Source organism: Thrips palmi, unplaced genomic scaffold (assembly GCF_012932325.1).
Source record: "Thrips palmi isolate BJ-2018 unplaced genomic scaffold, TpBJ-2018v1 HiC_scaffold_16, whole genome shotgun sequence".
In the NCBI taxonomy this organism is placed as follows: domain Eukaryota; kingdom Metazoa; phylum Arthropoda; class Insecta; order Thysanoptera; family Thripidae; genus Thrips; species Thrips palmi.
Genome location: NW_023144625.1, coordinates 12648573 through 12673304, shown reverse-complemented (window position 1 = coordinate 12673304; position 24732 = coordinate 12648573). Strand labels below are relative to the sequence as shown.

At 62.7% G+C, this 24732-nt stretch overlaps 1 protein-coding gene across 3 annotated transcripts in view; it reads right to left on the bottom strand.

Moving 5' to 3' along the window:
* The window catches only part of LOC117642667 (LIM/homeobox protein Lhx1), a 49408-nt gene that overhangs the window by 23983 nt on the left and 693 nt on the right, over nt 1–24732 (bottom strand). For 2 of the 3 annotated variants that reach the window (XM_034381081.1, XM_034381080.1), the window contains exons 2-3: nt 14876–15089; nt 7426–7628 (exon numbers count right to left, since the gene is read on the bottom strand). In XM_034381081.1, coding sequence (XP_034236972.1) covers nt 7426–7628; nt 14876–15048 — 376 coding nt within the window. In that variant the 5' untranslated portion in view covers nt 15049–15089. Of the gene's footprint in view, nt 1–7425; nt 7629–14875; nt 15090–24158; nt 24268–24732 lie in introns of those variants that run through there. The other variant, XM_034381082.1, reaches the window with a different exon arrangement.

Sequence of the window (24732 nt, the reverse complement as noted above, 5' to 3'; positions counted from 1 at the left end):
TCCATATCAAAACATTTTTTTTCTCGGTGTAGCTCGCGAGCGCCGCGCCACCCCGCTGCTCTGGGACATTGCCGTCCTCCTGATAAGGCCCTCCCCTCCGCTCCCCCCCTCCACGTTTATCTTTTGCAGTGCGGCGTCGCGCGGCGCCCTCGCGGCCCTCGCCTTCCTTGACGAGTGCCAACCCCATGTCCAGCACTCCCCAGTAGGACGTACTCCCGCCCGGCTCGCCCGGCCCGCCGGCGCGCGTTCCGAAATCGGCGCGCTGTCTCCTTCCCTCTCTTTCTCTCACACACCCGCGCGGCAGAAAGAGAGACAGAGGGAGAGAGAGAGAGAGCGGCCGCGCGCACAGATCGACGGCACGCGAGCAGTAGATCGCGCGCACGCGACGCACGCCGCCCTATCTGATCGGACTCCACCCCCTGTCTGAGATTCCGCCGGGTAGCGCCGCCCGCCCTGCACTGTGTGTGTGTGCGTGTGTGTGTGTGTGTGTGTGCGGTGGGCCTAAGACACTGGCAGTAACGAATGCTCGCGGCCTTATCAATTACTTGGCGGCCCTTTCTCTCGCTCCCCGAAGTCGCCGTCGCCGTCGTCGTCGTCCTGGGGAGGCGAGGCGAGGCGCCTTCCCCACCGCCAGCATCAGCAGCAGGAGCAGGGTCTTCTTGAGGGAGAGCAGGGACGTAAATCAGCCGCCCGGTTATCTTCGTTAGCCTCATTGATTCCCCAATGTCCGCTCTCGCTCTCGCCGAAGCCGCCAACCGGGGCGCGCCGCGACGCCCCGCGACGCCCGCCCACCCCTCGTTCGCCCTGCAGCAGACTGATTCCGAGGTTGCTTTTCGTCGCTCTGTCTCTCTTCTCGCACCTATACGGGACGCCCCGTGAGGGCGAGAGGGACAGAGCGACGGAAAGGACTCTCGGAATCTAGTCTGCTGCTGGAGTCGACGCGGCCGTGCGTTTAAGTCCCCGAGCTTTCGCTTTCGCAGCGAGAAGGGCAAGCAGGACTGACGGCAACGTGCAGCTTTCGAGAGGCACAGGGGGTTGTCTATTCATTTTGCCGCGCGTTTCCGCTTTCGGCGGCACCACCAGAACGCCGTGCACACCCACGGCGAGTCGTCGGGCTGGCTGTGCTGGCACACGGCGAGCTAGTTTGATTGACACTCACGAGAGGGTGTGAGGGAGGCGAGGCTGGCTTGTCAAAGGGTGGCCCGGGGGTGGCGGGTGCGGGGTACACCAGGTGGGCTGCTCGCCGTGGCCTGGCCTGCCCTGCCCTGCCCTGCCATAGCGCACGGAGTGCACGGAGCAAGGCGGGCAAGGGCACGGCACTGTCGGAGCGGGAGCGGCACCCCGCACTGCTGCGCTGTGCTGCGCTGTGCCGGCACTTCGGGATAGTAGGAGGTATCCGTCAGTGTCTACCCGACCAGAGCGGCCGGAGCGGCCGGAGCGGCGGCCCTCTCTCTGCACGCGCGCGCGTTTAGCTGCCACTCTTTTCCCACCAACAAAACAAAAAAAAATTTTTGGAAGGCGGTGCGAAAACTTGGTGGTGCTTATTTCGACTTTATTTTTTGGTTCGACTCACCCGTCACCGACACTGAATCCTTTCGTATGTGACCGCAAGGTAATCCCAAAAACTCACCTGAAAAAATAAAAACGGATAAAATAAATACAAGTTGGAATTTCATTTTATTTTTTTTACAGTGTAGCTCGGAATAAAATTCACAGACACAGTGCCGCTGTCCACACTGTCCTTGGCCCGGCCAGCAGACCGATTCCGAGAGTCGTTTTCGTCGCTCTGTCTCTCTCGCACCAAACGGGACGCCCCGTGAGTGCGAGAGAGACAGACTCTCGGAATCAGTGTGCCTGCAGTGACCCCATGCCACACAAGGCCCCTCCACTCCACCCACTCCCAGATGACATCTACGCGTGTCGTACGTTATACGTTACGTGGCCTCACTATCTGGCACAAAAATGACACAATAACGCCACGGTGGGGCCACCGGACCGGGGCACTGGCGTAAAAAAAAATAAAGAAAAAAGGACCAAAAAGAGTGAGAGAGAAAGAAGAACGTCATAAATCCGTCGCGCACTTCAAAGCGCATCTGAATAATATGAAACGATAGAGATCATCTCACTCTCTGCATGGATGCAATTGTAGCGGCCGGCCGACCTGTGACACACACACACACAGACGCACACACACAACAAAATCACAGTGGATTCCTGTATGAATATATGGCTACTGTGCCGGGGCGCGCTCAGGTGTGAAGGTGTCACCACTAGGGGTCCTCGCGGGGGCCCCCGTATGTGTGTGCGTGTGCGAGAGAGACGGAGCGAGCTGACCGGTCCCCGCCGTGTCCCCGCACTCACACACACGCACACACAAGCGCTACCGGCCTTTATCATTCATCCTATCGCGTTTCCTAGTGGCGCGGCCGGCGCGGCGTGCTTCGCTTTTACGACCCAACAGCTCCACCGGAGCGAGACTCATTTTCGGCCTCGGAAAGGAGGAGAAGAAGGAGAAGAAGCGGTGAAAAGGGAAATCCCTGCCGCGACCCTCAGCCTCATTTCGGAGGCGTGATTTTGGCTTTGGCCCCCGCGGCCCGCGGGTTGGACGGCGGCGGCGCAGCGGCGGGTCCACCACACCGCGAACACCGCGCGCCGCCGCGCGCACAGATGGGGCTCCGCGCGCCGCCAGATGGGACTTCGCGCCGCCACGCCGCGCCACCCCCAGCCAGCCACCCCCGCAGCCTACGACGTCTACTTGCGCCCCTCCGCGGGCCTAAGGCAGCCCCGGCAGCCCCGGCCCGGCCGCCCCACCCCGTCGCACCTGGATCAATAGCGCGCCGGCCGCGCCGCTCCGCGCCTCCAGCGGGGCTCCAGCGCCTCTCCAGCAGCGGGCCGTACCGGACCGGGTCTGCGGGCTTCCGCCGCCGGGCCGCGCCGCGCCAAGCCGCACACACGCCGAGCACTACATCACCTTTAATTGGCCCAGGCAGTGCTGCCCGGGCCGCGCCAGTGGCGGTGGCAGTGGCTCGCGCACTTTTCCACCCCCGCGGCGCCGCCTTGCGCTGTGCCCCCTCCACGACGGGGGCCTCAGGGGGCAGTGGACGCCGCGGGGCCGCGCCGGATGCCCGCCTGTTGCTAATCACGAAGGAGAGTCTCGGACACCGGCCGACCATGCGGCACGCGGCGACCTGGCCGAACCAAACACGCCGCGCCACCCTGTCACTCTGTCTCTCTCGCTCTCGCGGGGTGTCCCGAAAGGCCGCACGGGCGCGAGAGAGACAGAGAGAGAGCGCCACCCGCGCGCGGAATCACTGCGCGGGCCGCAGAGCCTCCCAGGCGCACATTCGGATTCATATTCATGCTCGGATTGAATATAAACGCGGCTCTGCCTGCGCGCTGCGCCTGCACTGCCAGCACAGCACACTGCCAGCACCGCCGCGGCATGGCGGCGCGGCAAAAACGGGATGGGGAACGTACCGCATGGCCGCAGTGAAATCGCACGCGACAAATAAATGCACGCCGGAGCCTGCGGGCCACGCTACACTCAAAAGCAGCTCGAAACAATAAATATTTCCCTCTGCAATATTTTTTTGTTCTTTCCTTCCCTGCCTGTCTGTCTGCCTTCCTGCCTGTCTGTCTGCCTTCCTGCCTGTCTGTCTGCCTTCCTGCCTGCCTGTCTGCCTTCCCGCCTGTCTCTTTTTCTCCTGCGAAGGGCCCGAAGGGGAGGGCAGGGAGAGGTAAAAGTTTTGTTGCGCGCGGGGCTGCGGGGCTCTCTGTCAGGCCGCTCACACGCTCCGCGAAGGCTCCGAAGGCAGGGCGAAGGGCTGCCGTGGCTCACGCTATGCAAGGGCCTGGGCCGGAGGGAGCAGGGCAGGAGCATCGCGGCACCGCGGCACGTCGCCGCAATGGCACGCCAACACGCGGTGGCGTGGCACGCGCAGAGGCCCGCAAATTATTTCCAACTATTTGTACCCAAAACACGTCTTGTTTTATTTCCAGTTCGAATTCTGCTCCTTGGCCTCTCTCTCTTTTCTCTGCTCTCGGCCTGTCGGCCCGGGCGTAGGCGTGGGCTGGGCGGCGAGGCGGGCCCGGCCGGCGCGGCTTCGACTCGCGACACCGCCAGACACCACGCGGCGGCGGCGCGGCGGTCGAATCAAAAGCTCGGGAAACGCGAAGGCGGTGACTCGGCACGGCAAGGCTGGGCGGCTGGGCAAGGCGCGATCCAAGATGGCGCCGCCGTGCGTGACGACGCGGCCGCCACGCCATGCCGCGGCGCGAGGCGTTGTCTCGGCTGGAAGGACAGGACACCTTCCTCCACGGCCAGTCATCGCCCCCGGGCACCGGCAGTGCTGTGCGCCGCGCCCATGCGCGGCACGACCACGACGACCACGACGACGATGAAGGCCTCGCCTGGGAAAGGCGCAGCTCGCGCGGCGGTCCCCGCGGCCACGACCGGGTCGCCGTCAGCGACTGTCAACCACACCGCCGCCAGGCCGCCAGGCGGGCAGGCGGGCAGGCAGGCATCACCCTCAAAGGGGTGGACGGGCGCACGCCGCCTGCCAGGCGCAGCCTAGCACAGTGTAGCAGCGCGACCACGCTCCACGTTCCGAGAGCCTGATTCCGAGAGCCGTCTTCGTCGCTCTGCCTCTCTCGCACTCGCGGGGCGTGCTCGTGGGTGCGAGAGCGACGAAGACGACTCTCGGAATCGGTCTGCCGAGCTGCCGGAGCCGCGGCCGCAACCGGACGTGTGCGGTGAGGGACGCCAGGGACGGCCATCGATTTCCCATTCCCCGTAAAAATCGCGCGCAACTCGAAGCGCTCCCCTCGGCCCCCGGCTGCCTCCGCCCCGCCCCGCCCCGCACCGCACGCCCCTATACGGACTGGACGAGTGGACCGTCGGGCCGTCCCCGTGCGCAGTACACTGCAGTACACCTCCCTTCCGCCGCGCCAGTTCTGCGGGCGAGAAAAAGGGCGAAAAAGAAGAGGACAGCGGCGCGCGCGATTTGAACCTCGTCGTGCTGGGGGCGGAGCGCGGCGGCGGCAAGAGCATTGTCTTTCAAGTGGTCGCCACGCGCGCAAGGTTATGTCTGCAGGAAATGTGGAAAACGGCCGGGGTAGCCGCAGGGCGCAGGGGAGACACGCCACGGGGCGGGGCGGGGCACGTCCACCCACGACAGCACCAAGACGACGACGATGACGACGTCGACGACGACGCCCGGCCGTACGGCGCAACGACTCACAAGGTCTAAAAGAAGTGCAGCTTAGCCGACATCATGCCGCCGTGACATTGAGGGAGAAAAAAACGGAGACGGTGGAGAAGGGCACCGCACCGTCAGGGCACGGCACCGTGGGGCACGGCAGGACATGACGGCACCCCGTCGCCCCTCCCTTTCCCCTGCACTGTACAGACGGTCTGTACACTGTTGGCCACTCGCGCCGATCCATTTCCCTGGCTGGCTTTCTCGCGGCGACCTTGGCGCTGCCTCGCGCCTTCGTCGGACACTTTCCCAATTTTTCTCCCCTGGAAACCCTCCAAACTAAACTGAATAAAAACCGAAAGACGACTCAGGAAGTCCGGCTCCTTCGCTGAGGCGCGCCCGCCCCCTTACCCTTTTTTTCGCCCTCTGCTCTCCCTTCTCTTTTCCTTTCGTCTCGTTGCCCACCTTATTTTCTTGTCAACAAAGCCCGCCGCCGCCGCCGCGACGTCGTCGCCGCCGACGCTCCGTCTCTCTCGCACCGCTGCGGCCCTGAGCCACGCCCCGTGAGTGCGACAGAGACGGGCGACGCCGCGACTCCTTGCGTCGTGCCGGCGTGGTGTCATTCCCCCGTACCGCCACCGCCGGCCGCCCGACCGTCCGGCCGTCCTCCGCCGCCATCTTGGGAGCCGCCTCCAACGCGGCCAACGCGGCCTGCGCCGGGTCTTCTTTCCTCGCGACGACGCTTGGAAAATCGCACACCGCCAGCCCCTCCCCCTCCCCCTGCTATGAGCCCCATGGGGGCGCTGCCTGGTGCCGCCTGCCGCCTCCGAGGGCCAAAGACATAAGCCCCGCAGCACATGAAAGCGTAATAAGTCTCTGAATAAGCCAATGCTTTGAAGAGCGATTCTCACGTTTCGGGGTAGTTTTGGCGTCTCTGATTTGCCGAAAGTGAGAAATATCCAATTAAGTTTTTCTGATTATTGGGGTCCTGGATGATACTAGAGTTATGGCAATGGTATTTATAGTAAAGACCTTGTACTACCTTCCTAAAAACATGAGCCATAAGGTATTCCCATACGTTTTAGTGGGTGTTTTGATCACGGAAATTACGTTATCACGGAAGTTACAAAGTGTGAAAATCGGCTTTAACGGCTGACCCGGGCTTGCTGTGGCTTAAAAGTCGTTCCAGGGTCAAATGATACTCTAAGCCCGACATTTAAGCGGAAAATTTTTTCACCTAGTGCTGCTGCAACATTGGGTAAAGGGTGCCACGGAAGTTACAGGTAATTGTTGATACACGCCATTTTATAATGCTCTAGACCGCTTTGAGACCGTGTACAGCATCTTAGATTTCCGCGACCCATGCAATTATATCCCAGGGACTCCACTTTGATGGCTTGTGTCATGGAAAGTTTAAAGTTTGGCTTGGGGAGAAGTCCAGAGCCGCCTTTTCGAAATTTGTGTAGTGAAATTGAATATACGGAGGACATTTTTCGTTGCAGCATAAGTACCTTTGAAAGAAGTCTGGCGTATTGGTCTTCGGTCGAAATTAGCTCGAGACATGCCAAGCTTCGAATCCCCATCGACAGTTGGCAGCATTTTCGAACCACACCGCCACACTGGGGGCGGAAAGTTCGAGTATGTTCTCTTTGGACAATCACGGAAGTTACATTTAGGGTATTCCAAACGCTACGTAGACCAAACCAACGAACGTGAACTTTTCGAAATGTGTGCTTTTAGTGGGCAATGGCCCTCCCTAACATCAGAAACAAACCCCATGTCGATATCTGCGCTCGTTTGGGCACAGGAGTCAGAAGAAACGAAACTACCCCGAAACGTGAGAATCGCTCTGAAGGCTAACAAGGGCAGTGGCGTTGGGGACCGTCGGGGACGTCGGCCAGGAGGCTCCGCGTCTTCTTTGTTGGCGGCACTGCAGACTGGTTCCGAGAGTCGTTTTCGTCGCTCTGTCTCCCTCGCACTCGTGGGGCGTCCCACATAGGTGCGAGAGAGACAGAGCGACGAAAACGTCTGCTGAGTGTCCCATGGAGGGGGAGGCCGGCCGGGACGTCCGCCGTCAAGCGACGCTGCCTCAAAGTTGCAGCTTATTGCACAGGGAGAGTGGGTGGGGCGGGGCGTCGCCGCGGGGGCGGCGGCTCGCCCGGTCGCCGCGCCGGGGAACCTGTGGAAAACCTGCACACAGCGCGACACAGAAGGAACTCGTACTCACCAGGAGCCTTGCCGTTGACGTAGTCGTCCTTGCATATGAACTTGTTGTCGTCCAGGACGTACAGCTCCTCGCCGGTGGACAGCTGCTTGCGGCACACCATGCACGTGAAGCAGTTGAGGTGGTACACCTGGTCGCGCGCTCGGCGCACCAGGTCGTTGGGCGAGATGCCCTGGCAGCAACCCCTGCACTTGGTGCCGTACCGCCTGCAACACGCAACATGCAATGCACCCGCATTAGTGCCGTCCACACCGCGAAAAAAAGAGAACAACGATACATGCCCGCTAGGGTGGGTCGAAAATCCCAGAATTAAACGGCGTATGGTTTTCTTTGCAGTTGACCATATTAGAAAAGAGATCCCACAATGCTGGGGTCTGGTGACGTCACCTTCCATCTCTTTGGAGGCTCCAAACTTGGGTCTAATAGTGAAAAATGGCACCTTTGGCCCTACAGGGACCAAACCATGGATCGCCCAGGATGCGGCTATCTCGCGATGGGTGCGGAATATGTTCCTTTATATCCCTGCAAAGTCTGGGCGATGTGGCTCGACATCTTGGTTAAGCCCGGGCACTTGTTTTAACGCTAAAACAAAGTTGCAAAACACTAAAAATTGGATTTAAGGGTCTATTGTTTGCTCAAAGGTCCCATATACTGATATGAATGGAAAGGGCTCAAAAGATACAATTTTTTGGTATATATAACTTTGTGATCGGACGAAAATTGTTGCCAGGGCGTAACTTTACACATTTCAGCAAAACCTCAAAAACACTAAAAAGTGATCTTTACGAGAATATGTATTGCCTGTGGATCCAATACGATCATACCGTTCGAAAGATCTATAAAAATGCAAAATTTTGGTATATAAAGTTTTGTGATTGGACAAAAACTCGACTTGTTGTTAGTTATAGAAGAAAGTGTAAGCGTTCGTCGGGCCATCTCCTGCCTAACAAGGGCTTTGCTTCGCTTTGCTTGTGACTTATTTTGCAACAATTCGAGTTTTTGTCCAATCACAAAACTTTATATACCAAAATTTTGCATTTTTTTAGATCTTTCGACCAGTATGATCATATTGGATCCACTGGCAATACATATTCTCGTAAAAATCACTTTTTAGTGTTTTTGAGCTTTTGCTGAAAGGTGTAAAGTTTCGCCCTGGCAACAATTTTCGTCCAATCAAAAAATTATATATACCAAAAAATTGCATTTTTTGAGCCCTTTCCATTCATATCAGTATATGGGACCTTTGAGCAAACAATAGACCCTTAAATCCAATTTTTAGTGTTTTGCAACTTTGTTTTAGCGTTAAAACAAGTGCCCGGGCTTAACCAAGATGTCGAGCCACATCGCCCAGACTTTGCAGGGATATAAAGGAACATATTCCGCACCCATCGCGAGATAGCCGCATCCTGGGCGATCCATGGTTTGGTCCCTGTAGGGCCGAAAGTGCCATTTTTCACTATTAGACCCAAGTTTGGAGCCTCCAAAGAGATGGAAGGTGACGTCACCAGACCCCAGCATTGTGGGATCTCTTTTCTAATATGGTCAACTGCAAAGAAAACCATACGCCGTTTAATTCTGGGATTTTCGACCCACCCTAATGCCCGCGCGTTTGCGCCACTGTGTGCTGTGCTGCCCTGCGGACGACACGGCTCGACCTCTTGCCACACCGCGGCGACCGACCCGGCCCAACCCCACCCCACCCCAACCCTCCCCGCCTCGCCGCAGCACGACGGCGCGGTGGCGACCCTCCTGCCCGGCACCACGCGCACCGCGACACCAGGAGGAGGCACTCGGCGGCGAGGAAGATGAGCGCGCGGCGAGACCGCGCGAAATCTGGCGGAACCGATCCAAACCGCGAGATCCTGGCCCAGGCGGGGCGTGGCGGGGCGTGGCCAGGTAGTGCTCTGTGCGGTGTGAATCTCATTTGCTGCGGTATTTGTATGGAACGCAAGTAATTATCCGGCGTCAACACTCCGCCCCCGCCACGCCCCGCCCCGCCCTGCCCTGCCACGCCTCCCCTCGCCGAGCGGGGCGGGGCGGGGCGCAGCGCCCCCGCGTGCCCACTACTCACAGCCACCTATTTTTTATTTCCTTTTATCGCCAGCACTCCCCGCGCGCGGCACCGCGGCACTACACTGCCGTGGCACTGGCCGCCTCCACGCACCGACGTCGTTGTCTTTTATTCGCTTCCTTTCTTTTTCTGTCCCTCTCTCTCTCTCTCTGTCTTTCTTTATTTTTCTCTGTTTTGGTCCGGCCGCCGCATGTTTCGGAGGCGCCTCGGCGCGATTGTTTTTTACGCACCGGGGAGTAATAAAGTGTCGAGGCGAGGGGCCTAGGTCGCCATTGTCCGGCCAGTGTCCGGCCGGGCACACGTGCAGCAGACGACGCTGATGACCGACCGCGGCACGGCCCGGCACGCATCCATTGTAGGCCTCCCGCGCCCGCCCTGGAGGCCCCGGAGGCCCTGGAGCTGGACGAGCCGAGCCACTCCAGAACGGATCGCTTCACGCCCGGCCAATGTGGTTCATGTTTTCTCTGATTTGGTTTCTTGTTTTTTTGTTTCAGGAGATGCACTCGCGACTGATTCCGAGAGTCGTTTTCGTCGCTCTGTCTCTCTCGCACTGATAGGGAATGCCCCATGAGTGCGAGAGAGACAGCGACGAAGATGACTCTCGGAATGAGTCTGTCGCCGACGTCGTCCACCACATTATTTCTCACGCGGCACGTCGGTCTGTCGCTGCAGCAGTGTTTTGCCCGCCGTGCCCGCGGCTCTGGAGTCTGGAATGCGCGATGCTGCCATGCCGCGGCCATGTCATCCGCTGGAGAAGAAGGAGGAGGGGCGGGGCGTGGCGTACTGGAAGCAGATAGCCGGAGGTGCTTATGGTTACGGTTCAACGCTCCCCCTTGACGCGTGCATGAGAGATGCGAGAGGGAAGGAGAGCGACGACGGGGCCCGAGGGAGAGCGAGCGAGAGAGGATTTAAAAGGGAACGAGCGAGACGGTAGCAGATCATCGGGCGGGACGCGCGCGAGAGAGAAAGAAGGAGAGAGACAGAGGGCCAAAAAACTCCCTTCATAAATCGTTGATCCACGCCACGAAGCAACGCGCCGCGGCCGCAAGGCGTGCTCCGGGCGATAGTAGAAACAAAAAAAACATTAAAATCCCCAGAAACACTAATTTTATTTTATTTTTTCGACGCCGTGATTAGAAGCACCTAGTAAAGAAGCCCACAGTGGTGGACCATTGTCCAAAGTTTCAAGAGCTCCTCAAGTCCAATTTTTTCTTCTTTCGAATTTTTTTCTATTTTTGTATTTTTTTTTAATGAGAGGAGGGGGTCCTTTGTAGCGCCGTGGGTGATCTGCTCCAGTTGGCCGCGCTAAGTGTTACCAGTGGTGTGACCGGGCCGCGACGCAGTGGCAGCAGCACGCCCTGTTGTGATTGGTCGTCCGACCGGCACGCCATGCCTCGCCTTGCCTCCCGTTGCCGCTCCAGTAGGCGCCAGGACTCTGTCAGGGCGATGCCACCACTCCGCTGCCGACCCCGGGAGGACCCCCGACCTCCACAAAGGTGTGCTAGCGCGGCCACACACACACACGCACGCACACATCCAAACCACCCCGCACCACGACACCACACCGCGGTGCGGTTGCGCAACACAAAAGACTTGCCGACTCGCCTGTCAACGGAATCAAATCAAATCGCCACCAGCGCGGCCTGCCAGCTTGCCTGCCAGCCTGCCAGCCCCGCCAGGCTCGCCTGTCCGCCTGCACCCGGGCCGGGGGTTGGTTACAGTGTTGCACCGGATCGCCTTACCGATCATCCCTACGCGCAGGCAGCGCTCGCAGCGCCGATCCCGCCGGCCGGCTCAAGCAAAACAAAACCAACTCGTCCCGGCCTAACCCAGGCGGCAAATAGGGGAGGCTCGCTAGGCAGCCAGTCTTTTATGAAAGAATAATCCAGCCTCCACCCCCTGGGCCTGGGCCTGGGCCTGGGCCGCCCAGGGCTGCCCCGCCTCGCCGCGCCGCGCCGCGCTCCGCACACAGCGCGGCCCGCCCGGCGCACACAAACGCTCCTATTAGTATTCAAATCCTAATTGTTTTCAATTTGAGGAAACCGCAAGCACTCATAAGCCAGGCTCCCGGATCCTCCGGTCCGGATCGGGCAAGGGCTGCGCCGGACTCATTCCGCGTCTCTCTCGCACCTACACGCGACGCCCCACCGGCGCGAGAGAGACAGAGCGACGACTTCTCGGAACGAGTCTGCTGCGGCGCTGCTCCAGGACGACGCCGTCGTCGTGACCTCCGCGTCGTCTCTCGCGCCCCGGCCCCCGTTGACCCCCAGCAACCCCGGCAGAGTAAACGCCCCGGGTAAAACATGCATGAGGGGAAAACCGGGGCGGCATAGGCATACACACGCACACACACACGCACGCACACACACACACGGGTCGAGATTGCCGCCCATAGTGTCTCTGGGGGGTCATGCGGCGGGGGAGGACGACACACGCGCGGGCATGGAGGGGCCCTTCGTGGCCACGGCGAGCCCCGAGGCCACGCCGCCGGCAGCACCACCGGCACGCACCTTTGGCCTCCCGGCCTCCCCCATGATGTGCCCACCCGACAAAATGGGTTTGTTTCGCACGGTTTGAAAAAAAACGCGGTAAAAACGAGCAGGGCGACAGAGCGATGACGAATACCTTGTCATTAGGTCGGAGGTGGCAAGACGGCACTTATTAATCGGTGGTCATGAGGGCGGCCGGGAAGGGTCGTGCTTGATGAAGAAGGTCTTGAAGGGGCCCAGGGCGAGTCCGGGGCCCGGCCAGACAGGTGTCTGCAGCGCCCCCTCCGTCTCCCTCTTCCTGCCGGGGGCCAGTGACCCCCCCCCCCCCCTGCCTCCGTCTCTCTCCCACCGCACCTTCCGGCCGCAGCCATTGGACAAGGCCTATTAATTAGGGATGCAACTGTTTCTTGATCATATCGCGAGGCGGCGGGCGGGGCGGGGAGGGGGGGGGGGATGGGAGGGGTCTGGCGCGGCGGAGGGGGGAAATTTGATCCGCCAGGTGACAATCCTTCAAAATGGCGGCCTGGCCTCCCCCTGCCTGGCCGCTCTGCTCGGCCGCGCGGTGGCCGCGGGGAACACGATTCCCGTCTTCGTCGTCGGCTCGCGGTGACTGTCGTCCATCGCGGCCGTCGAGAGCAGCCAGCAGGCCAGGGAGATGACAGTTACGCCCGGGCCGTTCGCACACACTTGGCACGCGGCACACGCCGAGAGATGTTGAAGTGCACTCAAACCGCCAGGCCTAATAACAGGCATCGCCAAAATGACTGCAAACGGCGACAGAGCCGTCAGGCGCGGGGCGTGGCCGCGGCCGCGGCGGCCTTGCACAGTGGGCCAGAAGGCCTGTTCAGCGACTCTGGCGCTCCAAATGCGTCTAGAGTTTCGGCCTCCTCCACCGGCCTTCTGGCCCACTGTGTGGCCGTCACTCGGAGCAGCGCGTCGCGGCTTGTCCGTCCAGCAGGCCGGCCACTTCCGGAATGCAACCCGAGCCGCTTGTTAACGCGCGCAATGGGGCTGTAAATGCACGGCGCCTCGCGGCCATGGCGCGCCGTGGCGTGCCGCGGCGGCGGCCGGATTCCCCGAACAAAAACAACAGCAGCAAGCAAAACAACATCAAGAGCGCGAATCCGGACGGCGGCCGGCCGACGCCTCTCGCAGAATTCGCGCCAATTAGACAAATTGCCGCGCTAATTGCCCCTCGGTGCGTCCGGCGCTCGCGGAGTCCGCGGGAAGGAAGTCGGGAAACGCGCGCAGGAACGACGAGGAGGAGAAGGAGCGCTTTTCCGGGGCCCAGGAAAACGGCCGGGGTGGGCAGCAGGGCAGCGCGCGGGGCCGGGGCCTCGGAGTTATGCATACGAGACTGCAGCGGGATGGTTTATGCCCTGTCCAAGAGTTATGGGTGGCGGCCCGGGCCGGCCTTCTCTCGGACGCGGGCGGGGCGGGGCGGGGCGGGGCGGGGCGGGGCGGGTGTCAGCCGGGGAGCCCGCCGCGCCTCCTCCTCCAAATTGAAGCCGGCCTGTTTAATTTAGTTTGGAGGTTCGCTCCGAAGCGGGGCAGGGCCGGCGGCCAGGGCAGGCCGGGGCCCCGCCCGGTGGTACCCGTCTACGTCCAGCTGCCCTCGCGCTGCTCGACCTGCCTGCCATGCACTCTCCACTCTCGGCCGTGGTCGGCCCTGGTTGGCCCGCGGCCAAAAAGCAACGACGCACTAATCCAATTGTTCCCCCAATCGCCTGCTGGCCACGACAGAGCGGGCAGAGCCGGCAGGGCCACGGGGCACTGGGCTATGGAGCGAATAAAACGAGGTAGCACGAGGTGCAGGCATCGACGGTCAATACCAAATCGCCCGCCGATCGAGCTTGTCTTATTCGAGTCCCCGTTTGCTCAGCAAAGCCTCAAAACCAGCGCTCGTACACCACTTCAGCAGTTCGGCGTGCTGGGCGTCCATCCCGCTGGACGCTGCCGACAAGAGCCTCTCGGGCGGCAAACTGGTATATAAAAATTCGGCGCGTGTGGCGGCGCCTGCCCCGAGAAACAAAAACCGAAATAAAAACTAGAAAGCGGACGAGGTGCCACTTGGGTGAGCTTTTGATACATCGGCAGGTGGCGGGGTGGCGGCCGGCGGCCAGCGGCCTAATGGAGACGTCCGCGGCGACACCCGGCCCCGGCGGCCCCTAGACTCATTCCGAGAGCTCTGCCTCTCTCGCACCTACACGGGACGCCGCACGAGTGCGAGAGAGACAGAGCGACGAAAACGGCTCTTGGTCCTGCTGGGCCCGGTGGGCCGCCGCGGCAATTTATTGCTTTTATTCGGGAGACACGAATGAAATGTAATGGGAGCTGCTAGGGCAGTGTGGCGGCGGGGCAGTGTAGCGCCTCGGGGAGACGGCGCGCCGTGGCGGCCATGGCGGCGTGGCGGCGAATCGACAGCAGAGTCGTTTTCTTCGCTCTGTCTCTCTCGCACTCACGGCGCGTTCCGTGTGGGTGCGAGAGAGACAGAGCGAAGAAAACGACCCTCGGAATCGAGTCTACAGCAGCGACACGACACTGCGATGCTGGCGCCAGATAAAGTCCCCCGCCCCCTCCCAAATCCCGAGTCCGAGCACCGCCACCACCGCTGCACAGCTGCACACCTCATTTCAGACCAAGTTGGTGGTCGCTTTGGACGCGCGCCAGATGCGGGGGCATTTCGCGGTCCAGACGGAATGGGGACAATAAGTGGCAAGTCGACGGGGTATTAATGGGCCACTACTTTTACCTACAAAGATTTTCCAAAAAAAAAAAAGGGTTGCTTAAGTTTTTGGACTTGAGAGTAAAATCTAGCTAATTTCTTGAGGCACTTACACTTTTCTAGGTATGTTTTACCGCTGAAACCAACATTGACAAGACGGAAACTCACCTGAAGAAGTCGTTTCTGCAGAAGAGCTTCTCGTCGCGGACGTAGCATTTGTCGGCCAGGACGGCGGAGCACTCGTAGCACCGCACGCAGTCGGCGTGCCACTTGCGCTCCAGCACGCTCATCAGGAACTTGTCCAGGATGGGCTTGTCGCACGCGGCGCACGAGTTGCGCATGCTGCTGGGCGCCGAGGGCAGGCCGGAGCCCGGCGCGCGACCTGCAGCAAAGAGAGGCAGGGGTCAGTTGGCCACCTCGACCGACGACAAGTAAAGGTACAGCAACGTAGAAATGCGCGGAGGAGTGTGGAATTTGCAGTCGCCGCACTTGGAAAAGTGCAGAGTTTGCAGTCTCCCGCACAGTTCAAGTGGAGTTCTCCACGTTTGCACCGTGCCAACAGATAGGGGCTCTGCGGGCCACTCCACACGTCTGAGAATCATTCTCCGCACCAGGAAGTGAGGAGCTCTCCCCACACTCGGTTTGACAGTGAGGGCAAAATGTTTAATCAACAGGTGTGAGGGTCGGACCAGCGGGTCGAACCAGGTCGATCGCTCGAACCTGGCCGCCCAATGAGGCAATCTATATTAATAGCGGTGTGCCTCGCCGGTAGCCCGCCAGCCCCGCCAGCCCGGGTAGCCAATAATAGCCAAGCTCCAGGCGAAGACGCCGGCCGGCAGCAGATCCGTCATCATTGGTCGACGGTCCGCGCGGCGCGGCGGCCAAAATGGAGCGACTTGGGAGAAAGGCAGTTACGCCCTTCGCAGCCATTAGCATACTGCCCGCGATCCGATCGCCTCGTCATCCTCAGATCCAACATCATTACGCGCCGCTCGGCCCGCATGGCTCCGGGCGGCGTGGCGCGCCACGCGGGCAGCGGCAACAGTAGCTGTCGATTAGGCAGATGAATCGCGCTACTTTGTCAGCGACCACACCTCGGGCAGCAGCCCGCGACCCGACACGAGTCACACTCAGAGGTTAGGTTGGGCCTGTGGGTCTCCCTCCGAGGGACACTGGATTTTAGGTTGGGTTTCTGAGAGGCTAGAGTCACCCAAAGTCACTGCGGCGGCCGGCGGCCAATCCAGAGGCCCGGACGCAAACCTCCCCTCCTCCCACTTCCAGTGGGCCCATCCTCCCTGCTTGCGCCCCAAAGTCTCCCCCGCCTGTCCGAGCGAAGCGCGCGCGCGGGAATATTCAAATGGCCGCGCGTCGTAAACGCGATGAATGCCAAACGAAACGGGTGGAAAAAATGCAGCAGACTTCCCTGCTGGCGTCGCCCGGCATCGCCTGCCGTGCTCATGCCCTTCCGGAGGTGCAGATGGAGCGAGGTGCGAGCGCTGCAGCAGACAGACGCATAAAAAGGTGTGGCCGCCTTTGACCGCCACGGCGGTGCCAAGCCGTGGTGGCCGCCGTGGCCAGCCACAACGTGCGAGTGTAAGGCTGTAAGGTTGTAATTATGCCCCAGAGTACTTCCAGTTTTTGCGGTGCAGCAGCAGAGGTCGACGACGGCGGCCGTTTTTGCGCCGTCATTCGCACACGGAGCGCGAGAAGCGCGCCGCCGAGGGGGCGGGGCGGGGCGGGGCGGGGCGGGCGGGGGGGGGCGGGCGGGGAGGGGCCGCCGACGTGGAGTAGGCAAAAATGCGGCGGCAACAACGACGGCCACGTCAACGCTCGGCGGCCACGAGGATTACATGACCAGTCGTCCACGAGGGGGACGAACTTGGTCTTGAAAGGGACCCGCGCGGCGCGGCGGCGCGGCGGCGCACGGGAGCATGACGGCGAGGAGGCGGTGGTGGGGGGAGGGGCGCGTTGGCGGCGGTAGCGGCGCGGCGTCCGCCCAGACACGTCCGAGTGCATTTGCATAGATACGATCCAAGTTCAGCCGAGGCCGCCAAGGCGCTTCCCCGGCCGGCGCGCCATCTTCCCAGGGCGACGTCGGCGTCGTCGGGGAGTCCGCGAGGACGGCGATGCTGGCCTCTTCAATTAGGACGTCGCTAAGGCCCTCCGCGTCGTAAGGCGGCCGTATAACCCGTCCAAGTGTCCTTTACGATCAACGCGACGTGTCCACGACGCATACGTCCGCCTGGCCGAGTCGAGAAGAGAGTCCCCTCTGTCGCGACAGCGGAGGGTCGCTCTGTCTCTCTCGCACCTATTCGGGACGCCCCATGAGAGCGAGAGAGACGCAGCGACGTCGCCTCCGCCCCTCGGCCCCGGCGTAGCGGCCCCAGCCCCCACTCTTAGACAAACATCCCTTCCAGACGCGCTGGCACCGGCCCGGCACCGACGGGCATGGGGCGGGCACCACCCACCGGGCAAACAAGCAGGATGCGCCACGCCACGCCGCCACGCGACACGTCCGTCTCGAGACAAGATGGCCGCCCCTCGGGCCGAGGCCGGGATGGCGCCGCGCGCGGGAAAAAAAAGGGCGTGACAATTGGAAAACAAAAACAACCAAATTGGCGCGGGAAAATGCGAGAGGCCGGCTGTGAAAACACTTGACGTGTGTTTCTGCGCCCCGCGGCCTCCGCGTGTTGAAGCAGTCCATTAGCGTCATTGCCGGCGTCATCGCCGTGGTCGTGGAAGGGAAGGGTTTGGTCCCGCGCCGCGCCGGGCCGCGCCTCCACTGCTATGATTAATGAAAGGGCATGATGTCGGGCCGTCACCGACGGTTAGCGAGCCGCGCGCGGCCAAGCGACGCCACTGGGAAAACTGAGGCGACGCGCCCTTCGGCCTTCGACCGCCACACTGCTAACGAGACTCTACACTGCAGGGCGACAAATTAATCAGTCGATAGGGCTCGGCGGGGTGACGGGGTCAGGCAGCGCGCAAAGGCTCTAACGCCTGCAGCGCCGCAGTGGGCTTATTCCGAGAGTCTTTTCCGTCGCCCTGTTTCTCCCGACGCTCCATACGAGTGCGAGAGAGACAGAGCCTCGAAAACGACCTTTGGCGTCGCAGTCCGCACAGCACGGACCGGGAAATTCAAAATGGCGCGGGCGGGTGAGCTGGGGGGCCAGCAGCAGCAGCAAGAGCAGCGCGGCCCGCACGGCGCACCCGCCATGCCGCCGCCGCGAAAAACAAAACGAAACCAAAGAGCACGCCGTGCAACAGTTGAGCATCTCGGGGCGGGGCGGGGCGGGGCGGGGCGGGGCGGGGCGGGGGGGGGGGCGGGGCGGCGGGCGGCTGGCGGCTCGGCGTCGTGACCGGTCGCGGGGCAACCGCGAACAGCAGCCTATGCAAGCCGCAGGAGTTCCTGAATAAGCTGCTGCAGCCGCGGGGCGGCGTGCGGCGCGGCGCAGCGGACCCCGCCGAGTAGTGGTGCACTCCCAAAAAAAACAAAACGAGAGAGGAGGCAGAAACAACAACAACAACGCTCCGGGTGAACAAACGGGCGGCGCCATTTTGGCCGTGAACTTGCGGCCGCGGCGTCCCACGCGCGCTGATAAGCATCTCCCGGAGCGGCACGGCCAAGCGCGGCGTGGCACGGCGAGGCGTTTGCGTTGCGTAACGCGACGCTCGCCGTGACGCTCGCCGTGACGCGCTGTGACTGTGACTGTGACGACCGCCATTAGGGGCACCGAAACGCGGCTCGGTTTCCGCGGGGCCGGCCGAGCAGAGAGAGAGAGAGGCAGAGATGCTCGCTGTGCGCGTCACATTTTGTACAGATGCAGTCGATAGAGCGCGCAGCCGAGCATCGCGGCGCTGCTATCTCTGGACTAGAATCACGGCGCCTCGCCCCTCCTCGTCCCGCCCCGCACTATCCGACCGAAACGCCTTGAGAAGCCCCGCCCCGCCCCGCCCCGGCCCGGGTTCAACTCCCGCCGCCGCTCCCACAGCACGGCGAGCACAGCCAGGCCGCGCCTCCAATCTGGCGGCCGCCATCAGTCTGCCACCGCAATCGCAATGTGAATGTGAATCCGGCAGATCAAAGTCGCGCGCGTTCGTTCGCACGGTTTCCCATTTGCTAGATTCCCGGGCCGGGCGGGCTATGCCCTGGCCATGCCACACCGCGCCGCCACGCCGCCAAGGACTCGTCGGCTTCGTTATCGGCTTCCGTTATCACCCCGGTGTGTCCGTCCAGGGCCGGGCCCCGGGGCCGGCTAGGACGATGACAATGACACACAGGCAGAGGGCATCAGCGCGCCCATCTCCGCCTCGGCCAGGACGTAATATTCATTTCAAGGGCGGCGAGGCGCGCGGCGCATACCCTGCCCGTCGACCGTTACCACCACGGCCTGCAGTCGCCCGCCGTGGATTAGCAGGCGAAGACCACCCTAAAGACGCACGACGCACAATGCTGTCATTAGACAGAGCCTCCAGCACAATGGGCAGCGCGGCCAGGCAGCACGCGCAGGCGCCGCGGCTCCAACGCCCACCCAGCAGGTGGTTCGCGCCTCTCGCCTCGCGCCGCCCAGGCCTACGAGGCCCACCCCTTGCCGGCCGCCGCCGAAATCCGCGCTGCAAACGCTGCAAACCGACACCGAGCCAGCGTCTTCATCATACAACAATGGCAGGAAGCTTCCGGTGGCGGAAACCGCGGTAACGGGACGACACCTGTGCGCGCTGCGCCGGCTGCGCCGTCATGCCGGTCCTAAAGTGCACCCGGGCCACAGTCGCGGCGACGGCCTTCGAGTGCCTTCGCGGCCGTACGCTTGCTTATTGTGATTCGGTGAAGAAAGAAACGTGATCGCCGAATAAAAACAAACACACACGGGCCGTGCGGCGCGGGGCGGGGCGCGCCGCGTGCAGCGAACGGCCATCCATGTGCTGCGCCGCCGCGCCGTGGCGGACGGAGCGTCGGAGCCTCGGCGCGGCCGAGCCAGGGCCATGCCGCCAAGCCACCCCCGCGAGGGCCCAGCCAGCCCGGCTTGCAGGGGGTGGGGCGCGCGCAGGCGCGGAGAGGCGCCCCCGCCGCCATCGCCCGCAGCAGGGCAAGCCCGGCAAGCCCGGCAAGCCCCGGGTGGCGTACGGCGACGCCGCCACCGCCAGCGCGCCGCACAGCCGGCCGGGACGCCCTGGTGGGGTGGCGGTGGCGCGGCCCGCGGCACGCCCCCGCGGCGGCGTGGACGCCGCCGCCCTGCCCGAAGATGGGCGGCGACGGTAGACTCCCTGTTGGCCCGGGCGCCCCACACTGCCCCTGGCGACGTCATCGAAGGCTCCACAGGGTGACTCCGAAGGATCGTCTCGACAGAGACAGAGCGACCGAGCGATCCTTTCGGAACCGCTCGGCAGTCGGCGTGCGCGATCAACAGCGAAGTTTAGGTGCGTCGTGCATCACGATGCGCGCGGTGCGGCGCGGTGCGCGGCCCCGATCGGCCATCGCACCCCACAGTGGCGTGCCCGGCAACACCACTCGGCCCCGCCACGCAACTCGCACGACGCCGACGTGCAGTTACCGCCCTTCGGCGCGGCGGGCACGTGCGGCACGACGCGGCGCGTAGCGATGTGGCGTAGCGACATGCGCGCGTCCAACTCGAACCGCCGCCAAACCGCGTCAAACACACGGATCGAAGGCCGGCTCACACTAGGCTCACACTTCCACTGCGGCAAGTCGGCGGCTGCCTAGTGTGAGCCGGCCTGCAGGTCCCCAACACGCAACTGCATGTGCCGTCGACGGCAGCCTGCAGCGTGGTGTATATGCAGTCAGTGTAGTGTAGGTACTCGCACTCGCAGTGGGTCGGCAAAAAGGCGAAAGGCGGCCAGCAAAAGGACAAGCGAGACGGACCCGTATCGTTGCCTTGCCGCCTCGCCTATGCGGTGCACGCGGCCAGCCAGCCAGCCGGCCGGCCGGGGCTCCCTCACATACTTCTTCCCCTTCAAGCTTCGAGCTCTTGGAGCTTCGCGCCGCTGCCAAGCCGAGCGGCCTGCCGTGCCGTGCAGTGCCTTGCAGTGCCTTGCCTTGCAGTGCCTTGCAGTGGCGTGCACACCCCGCGCCCCGCCGCCCTTCATGCCAAGGGCCGCTTGCACAAAATAAAAGTTAAGTGCGGCGCCTTGGCCTGCCTGCCTGCCTGCCTGCCTGCCTGCCTGCCTGCCTGCCTGCCGAGCTGCCCTGCTCCACGCCCGGCCAGAGGGGTTTGCGGCTCCTTTGGTTCGCGGTGCAAGCAAGGCAGGCAACGAGATACGGCCGGGGCGACGCGGCGACGGTCCAAGTCCCATGGCGGCACGCTCGGCACGCTACGGCACGGCAGCGTGCGACCGAACCACTCCACTGCAATAACGATAACAACAATAACAATAAGGGCCCAAGTGCAGCGCGGACCGCCGCGGACCGCGGCGCGGGAAGGGACGTCATCGCCTCGGCTGTTAGCCCGGACAGCTTTCAATTTTAATGCGGGGGCACAATTTACGATCAGGTAACCACACACACACACACACACACACACACACTCTCTCTCTCACAGACACGCGCTGCACTGTGTGCCGCAGCGACGCGGCTGGGCGACCGACAAGAGAGGGACGTCGTCGTCGACGCCGTCCTCGGGGACCTCCAGGAAGACGCGCGGGCACTCACTGCGCGCCAACAGGTGCGCGGCGACGCCCCAGCCAGCGGCCCAGCGCCAGCGGTCCATCGCGGACGTCGGCGGCGAGGTTCGGGAAGGTCTTCTCCTTGCTCGCGACGCGGTTGCGACGCGGTGCGGCACGCGACACGGCACGACGCCATCCCACTGGGCGCTCCCATGGGGCGTCGCGACGCCCAGAGCAAAAGCTGACCTCCCCCCCCCCTCCCCTCCCTCTCCCATTTCGCAACGCCCTCCCCCTCCCCCGCCAGGCGCGGCGGTCGGATCGGATCGGACCCTTCTATACGTGTTCTGTTCACAGCCGGCGGGTTCAAGTCAGCATGGCGCAGAGCAACAGTCGGTACACCGCACAAAAAGTTTCACACACACTGCCGAACGATCCGGTTTCTCTTTGAAATCAACGTCTGTTTTACAAAACTTTATTTGTTTATTCATCGCGGCTGTCTTGGATACTGAACGCGACGGAATCTGCGTGTACTGTGTCTCTGCCTCGCCGCGGCTGTGTTTCGGCTCGGCTCACCACTCCGTGCCCCATGGCGCACCATGGCATAATCGCAGACCTTCAAGCCGCCTGCCTTGCCTGTCCTGCCCGGCGCGGTTGGGCCGCGCTGCTTCCGCGGTCGCGGGAGTGCGACAACCGACGTGAACCCAGCGCGCCACGCCACTGAAGGTAGGCACACCGCCAGAGACGCTACCGTGCATTGTGCGTCATGATGCACGAAAACCGTTTCCTCGTCGCGGGTACACACTGGCAGCGGCAGGGCAATCGGAGAGTGAAGCCGTCCGAACCGACGGTCTGGCAAGGACTTGGTTTCGAGACAGTTTTTGACTGACATTATACATAGCGCGAACAATTTTTTTGAGAATATAACTCAACCCGGCACGGTGTTGTTTTGTTTTTCGCTACTACCGTACCACGACCACGGAACCCGCGATCAAACCTCTCTTTTCTCCCTTTGGCACTACAGCGCGCTGCGCGCTACGGCGTCTCTAAATCGCGATGCACCTGAGCCACCTGAGCCCCAACCGGAGCGATACCGGAGGCGTGGCAAAACCGGGCAAAACGAGCGGGGATCGATTCGTCCCGGGGCCGAGCAGGCGAGCAAGCGAGCGGCAGCAGAAGGGACCCTACCCGGCGGAGAGGATCCCGACGGCCCAGACGGCCACACGTGTGCAGCAGGGCGTCCAGGGCCTCGCTGCCTCCACGGTGAACATCATCATTTCCCTCCCTTTACCTTTTCCCTTTTTGCATTCCCCCTGCATCGCTGTGCATCGCTCCCTGAGCGCTGCTTTTCCCCCTCGCCTCCTTTTTCACTTTTGTTTCGAATAAACGCCCCGCGCGCCTTGGAAAACAAGTACGGCGGCAGGCACGTCTGTCTCCGCCGCCCCGCCACGCCCCGCCACGCCCCGCCACGCCCCGCCCCGCCACCGCGTAGCCGCGCGCACTTGAGTCTGATTGCTACTTTGGGGACGGAGATAATTTCCAACTTCCTCGAGAGAAATATCCCCACGCTGCTCCGCGCTGCTCCGCGCTGCTCCCAGCCGGCAGCGCCGCAGCGCGGCGGGACAGCGCCCCACAGCTTCGCGAGCTTCGCCTCCGCCGACACGACGAGGCATTCCGTCTGCCGAGGCTTGTTTGCCGAATCACAACAACAGTGCAGCCGCGCGGCCAAGTCCGCCATGCAAATCCAAACCACACAGCGGCAGAGCACGCGGAGCACGCCGAGCAGGGCGATACGGGGTACCGCGTCGCGGGGCCGCGGCCACGGCCTCCACCAGTCGCACCAGCAGAGGGCTGCCGCCGAACCTCGCTCCGTCTCCCTCGCACCCCTTGGGGCCTATTGGGTCGCCCCATGAGTGCGAGAGAGACGGAGCGACGAAGGTTCGGAAGCAGCCTGCGCAGCGAGATAGAGGCGTCCCCGGGGACGGCGGCGGCGCACGGCAGCGCTGGCAGCGCGAGGGGACATTATACTGAGAAAACACCGTGTCATCCACACACACACACACACACACACAGGACGCCCTCCGCCACCAGCTCGGCGGAAAACAGGCGTTCCGGCACCGAGTCGGGTTAATCAATCATTTGTCAGAGAATTATGCACTCTATTAGCATACAATGAGTGAACGGGACGCGCACTGCCGCCGTGTCGTCACCGCGTGGCGTGCCACACCGTCGCAGCGCGTGCAGGTGGCCGCGGTTCGAGTCCCGGCGCGGTCCACGCTTTTTTTTTTCGCGCGCTATTTACACGAAGGAGATGTACGGCTGGTTTTCCGGCAGCAAGGGGTGCCGACGGGATGACGGACGCAACCAGCGCGTGTCGCGCGGCGTGTCACTTGGCGTGACGACGGCGTCACGCGCACGGGACGTGTCTGCAACTACGGCGTGGCGTGAAAACAACGCCCGCACTGCTACAGCGTACAGCGTATACAGCAACAAGAAAGCACGCGAGAGAGAGAGAGAGAAAGACCAAACGGGATAGGTAAACGTCCCGGGCAGAAGCGGTGCTATATCTCAAGTGGTACTCCAACGCCGCTTCGCCGCTTCGCACCTCGCCGTTTATCGAAGCCACTGGTAGGCGCACCGCACGCCGTCCCGGCGACAACAGCACTTCAACTCGGGCGCCAGGATGTGGAGCGACATTCCGGACGCGGAGACTTGAAAGCGGGTGGCGTTTCCGGCCTATGGTGCATCTGCGCTACGCTACGCTCGGCTACGCTATAAAAAACACCGAGTACTACGGTCACTACAGCGAGCTAGGCTCGGCTACGCTCCGTACCTATGTTGTGACTGGCTACGACAGACAGCGGGCCGCAGCACGCGCCGCCCACACCATGGCCTAGAGGGCCTAGAGGGCCGCCCAGCGGACCTCCTTGCCCCTGCAGCGGGCCCACGCCCACCCCCAGCCCCCCGATGACGCCCCCGACGCCGCCCCCGGCCGAGCCTGGCGGTCCGGCGGGCTGCTGGGCGCGGCCGAGGGCGCCCGGCCCGAAGTTGGCCACCGCCGCGCCCGCTACGCCCGCGGCTGCCAGGATACAGATGGGTGGGGGCGACGGCGTCTTGGCGGTCTTGGGGCACCGCTTGGACGAAGAGCCGTACCGGCTGCGGCCGCCCTTGGCGGGGGGCGGCGGGGGCGGCGGGGGCGGCAGTGCGGGGGCGTACAGGGCACCCTGCGCGCGCGGCGAGTAGTCGTCCTCGCAGGACTCCTGCTTGACCTGCAGCAGCTGCAGGATACTGTCCGGCGGCGTGCGGCCGCGGGGGTAGTGCCCGCCTTGGTGGCCGCCCTGGTGGACGCCCTGGTGGCCGAGCTTGAAGCCGTTGTTGGAGGCGACCTTGGCGCACGCGGACGACGA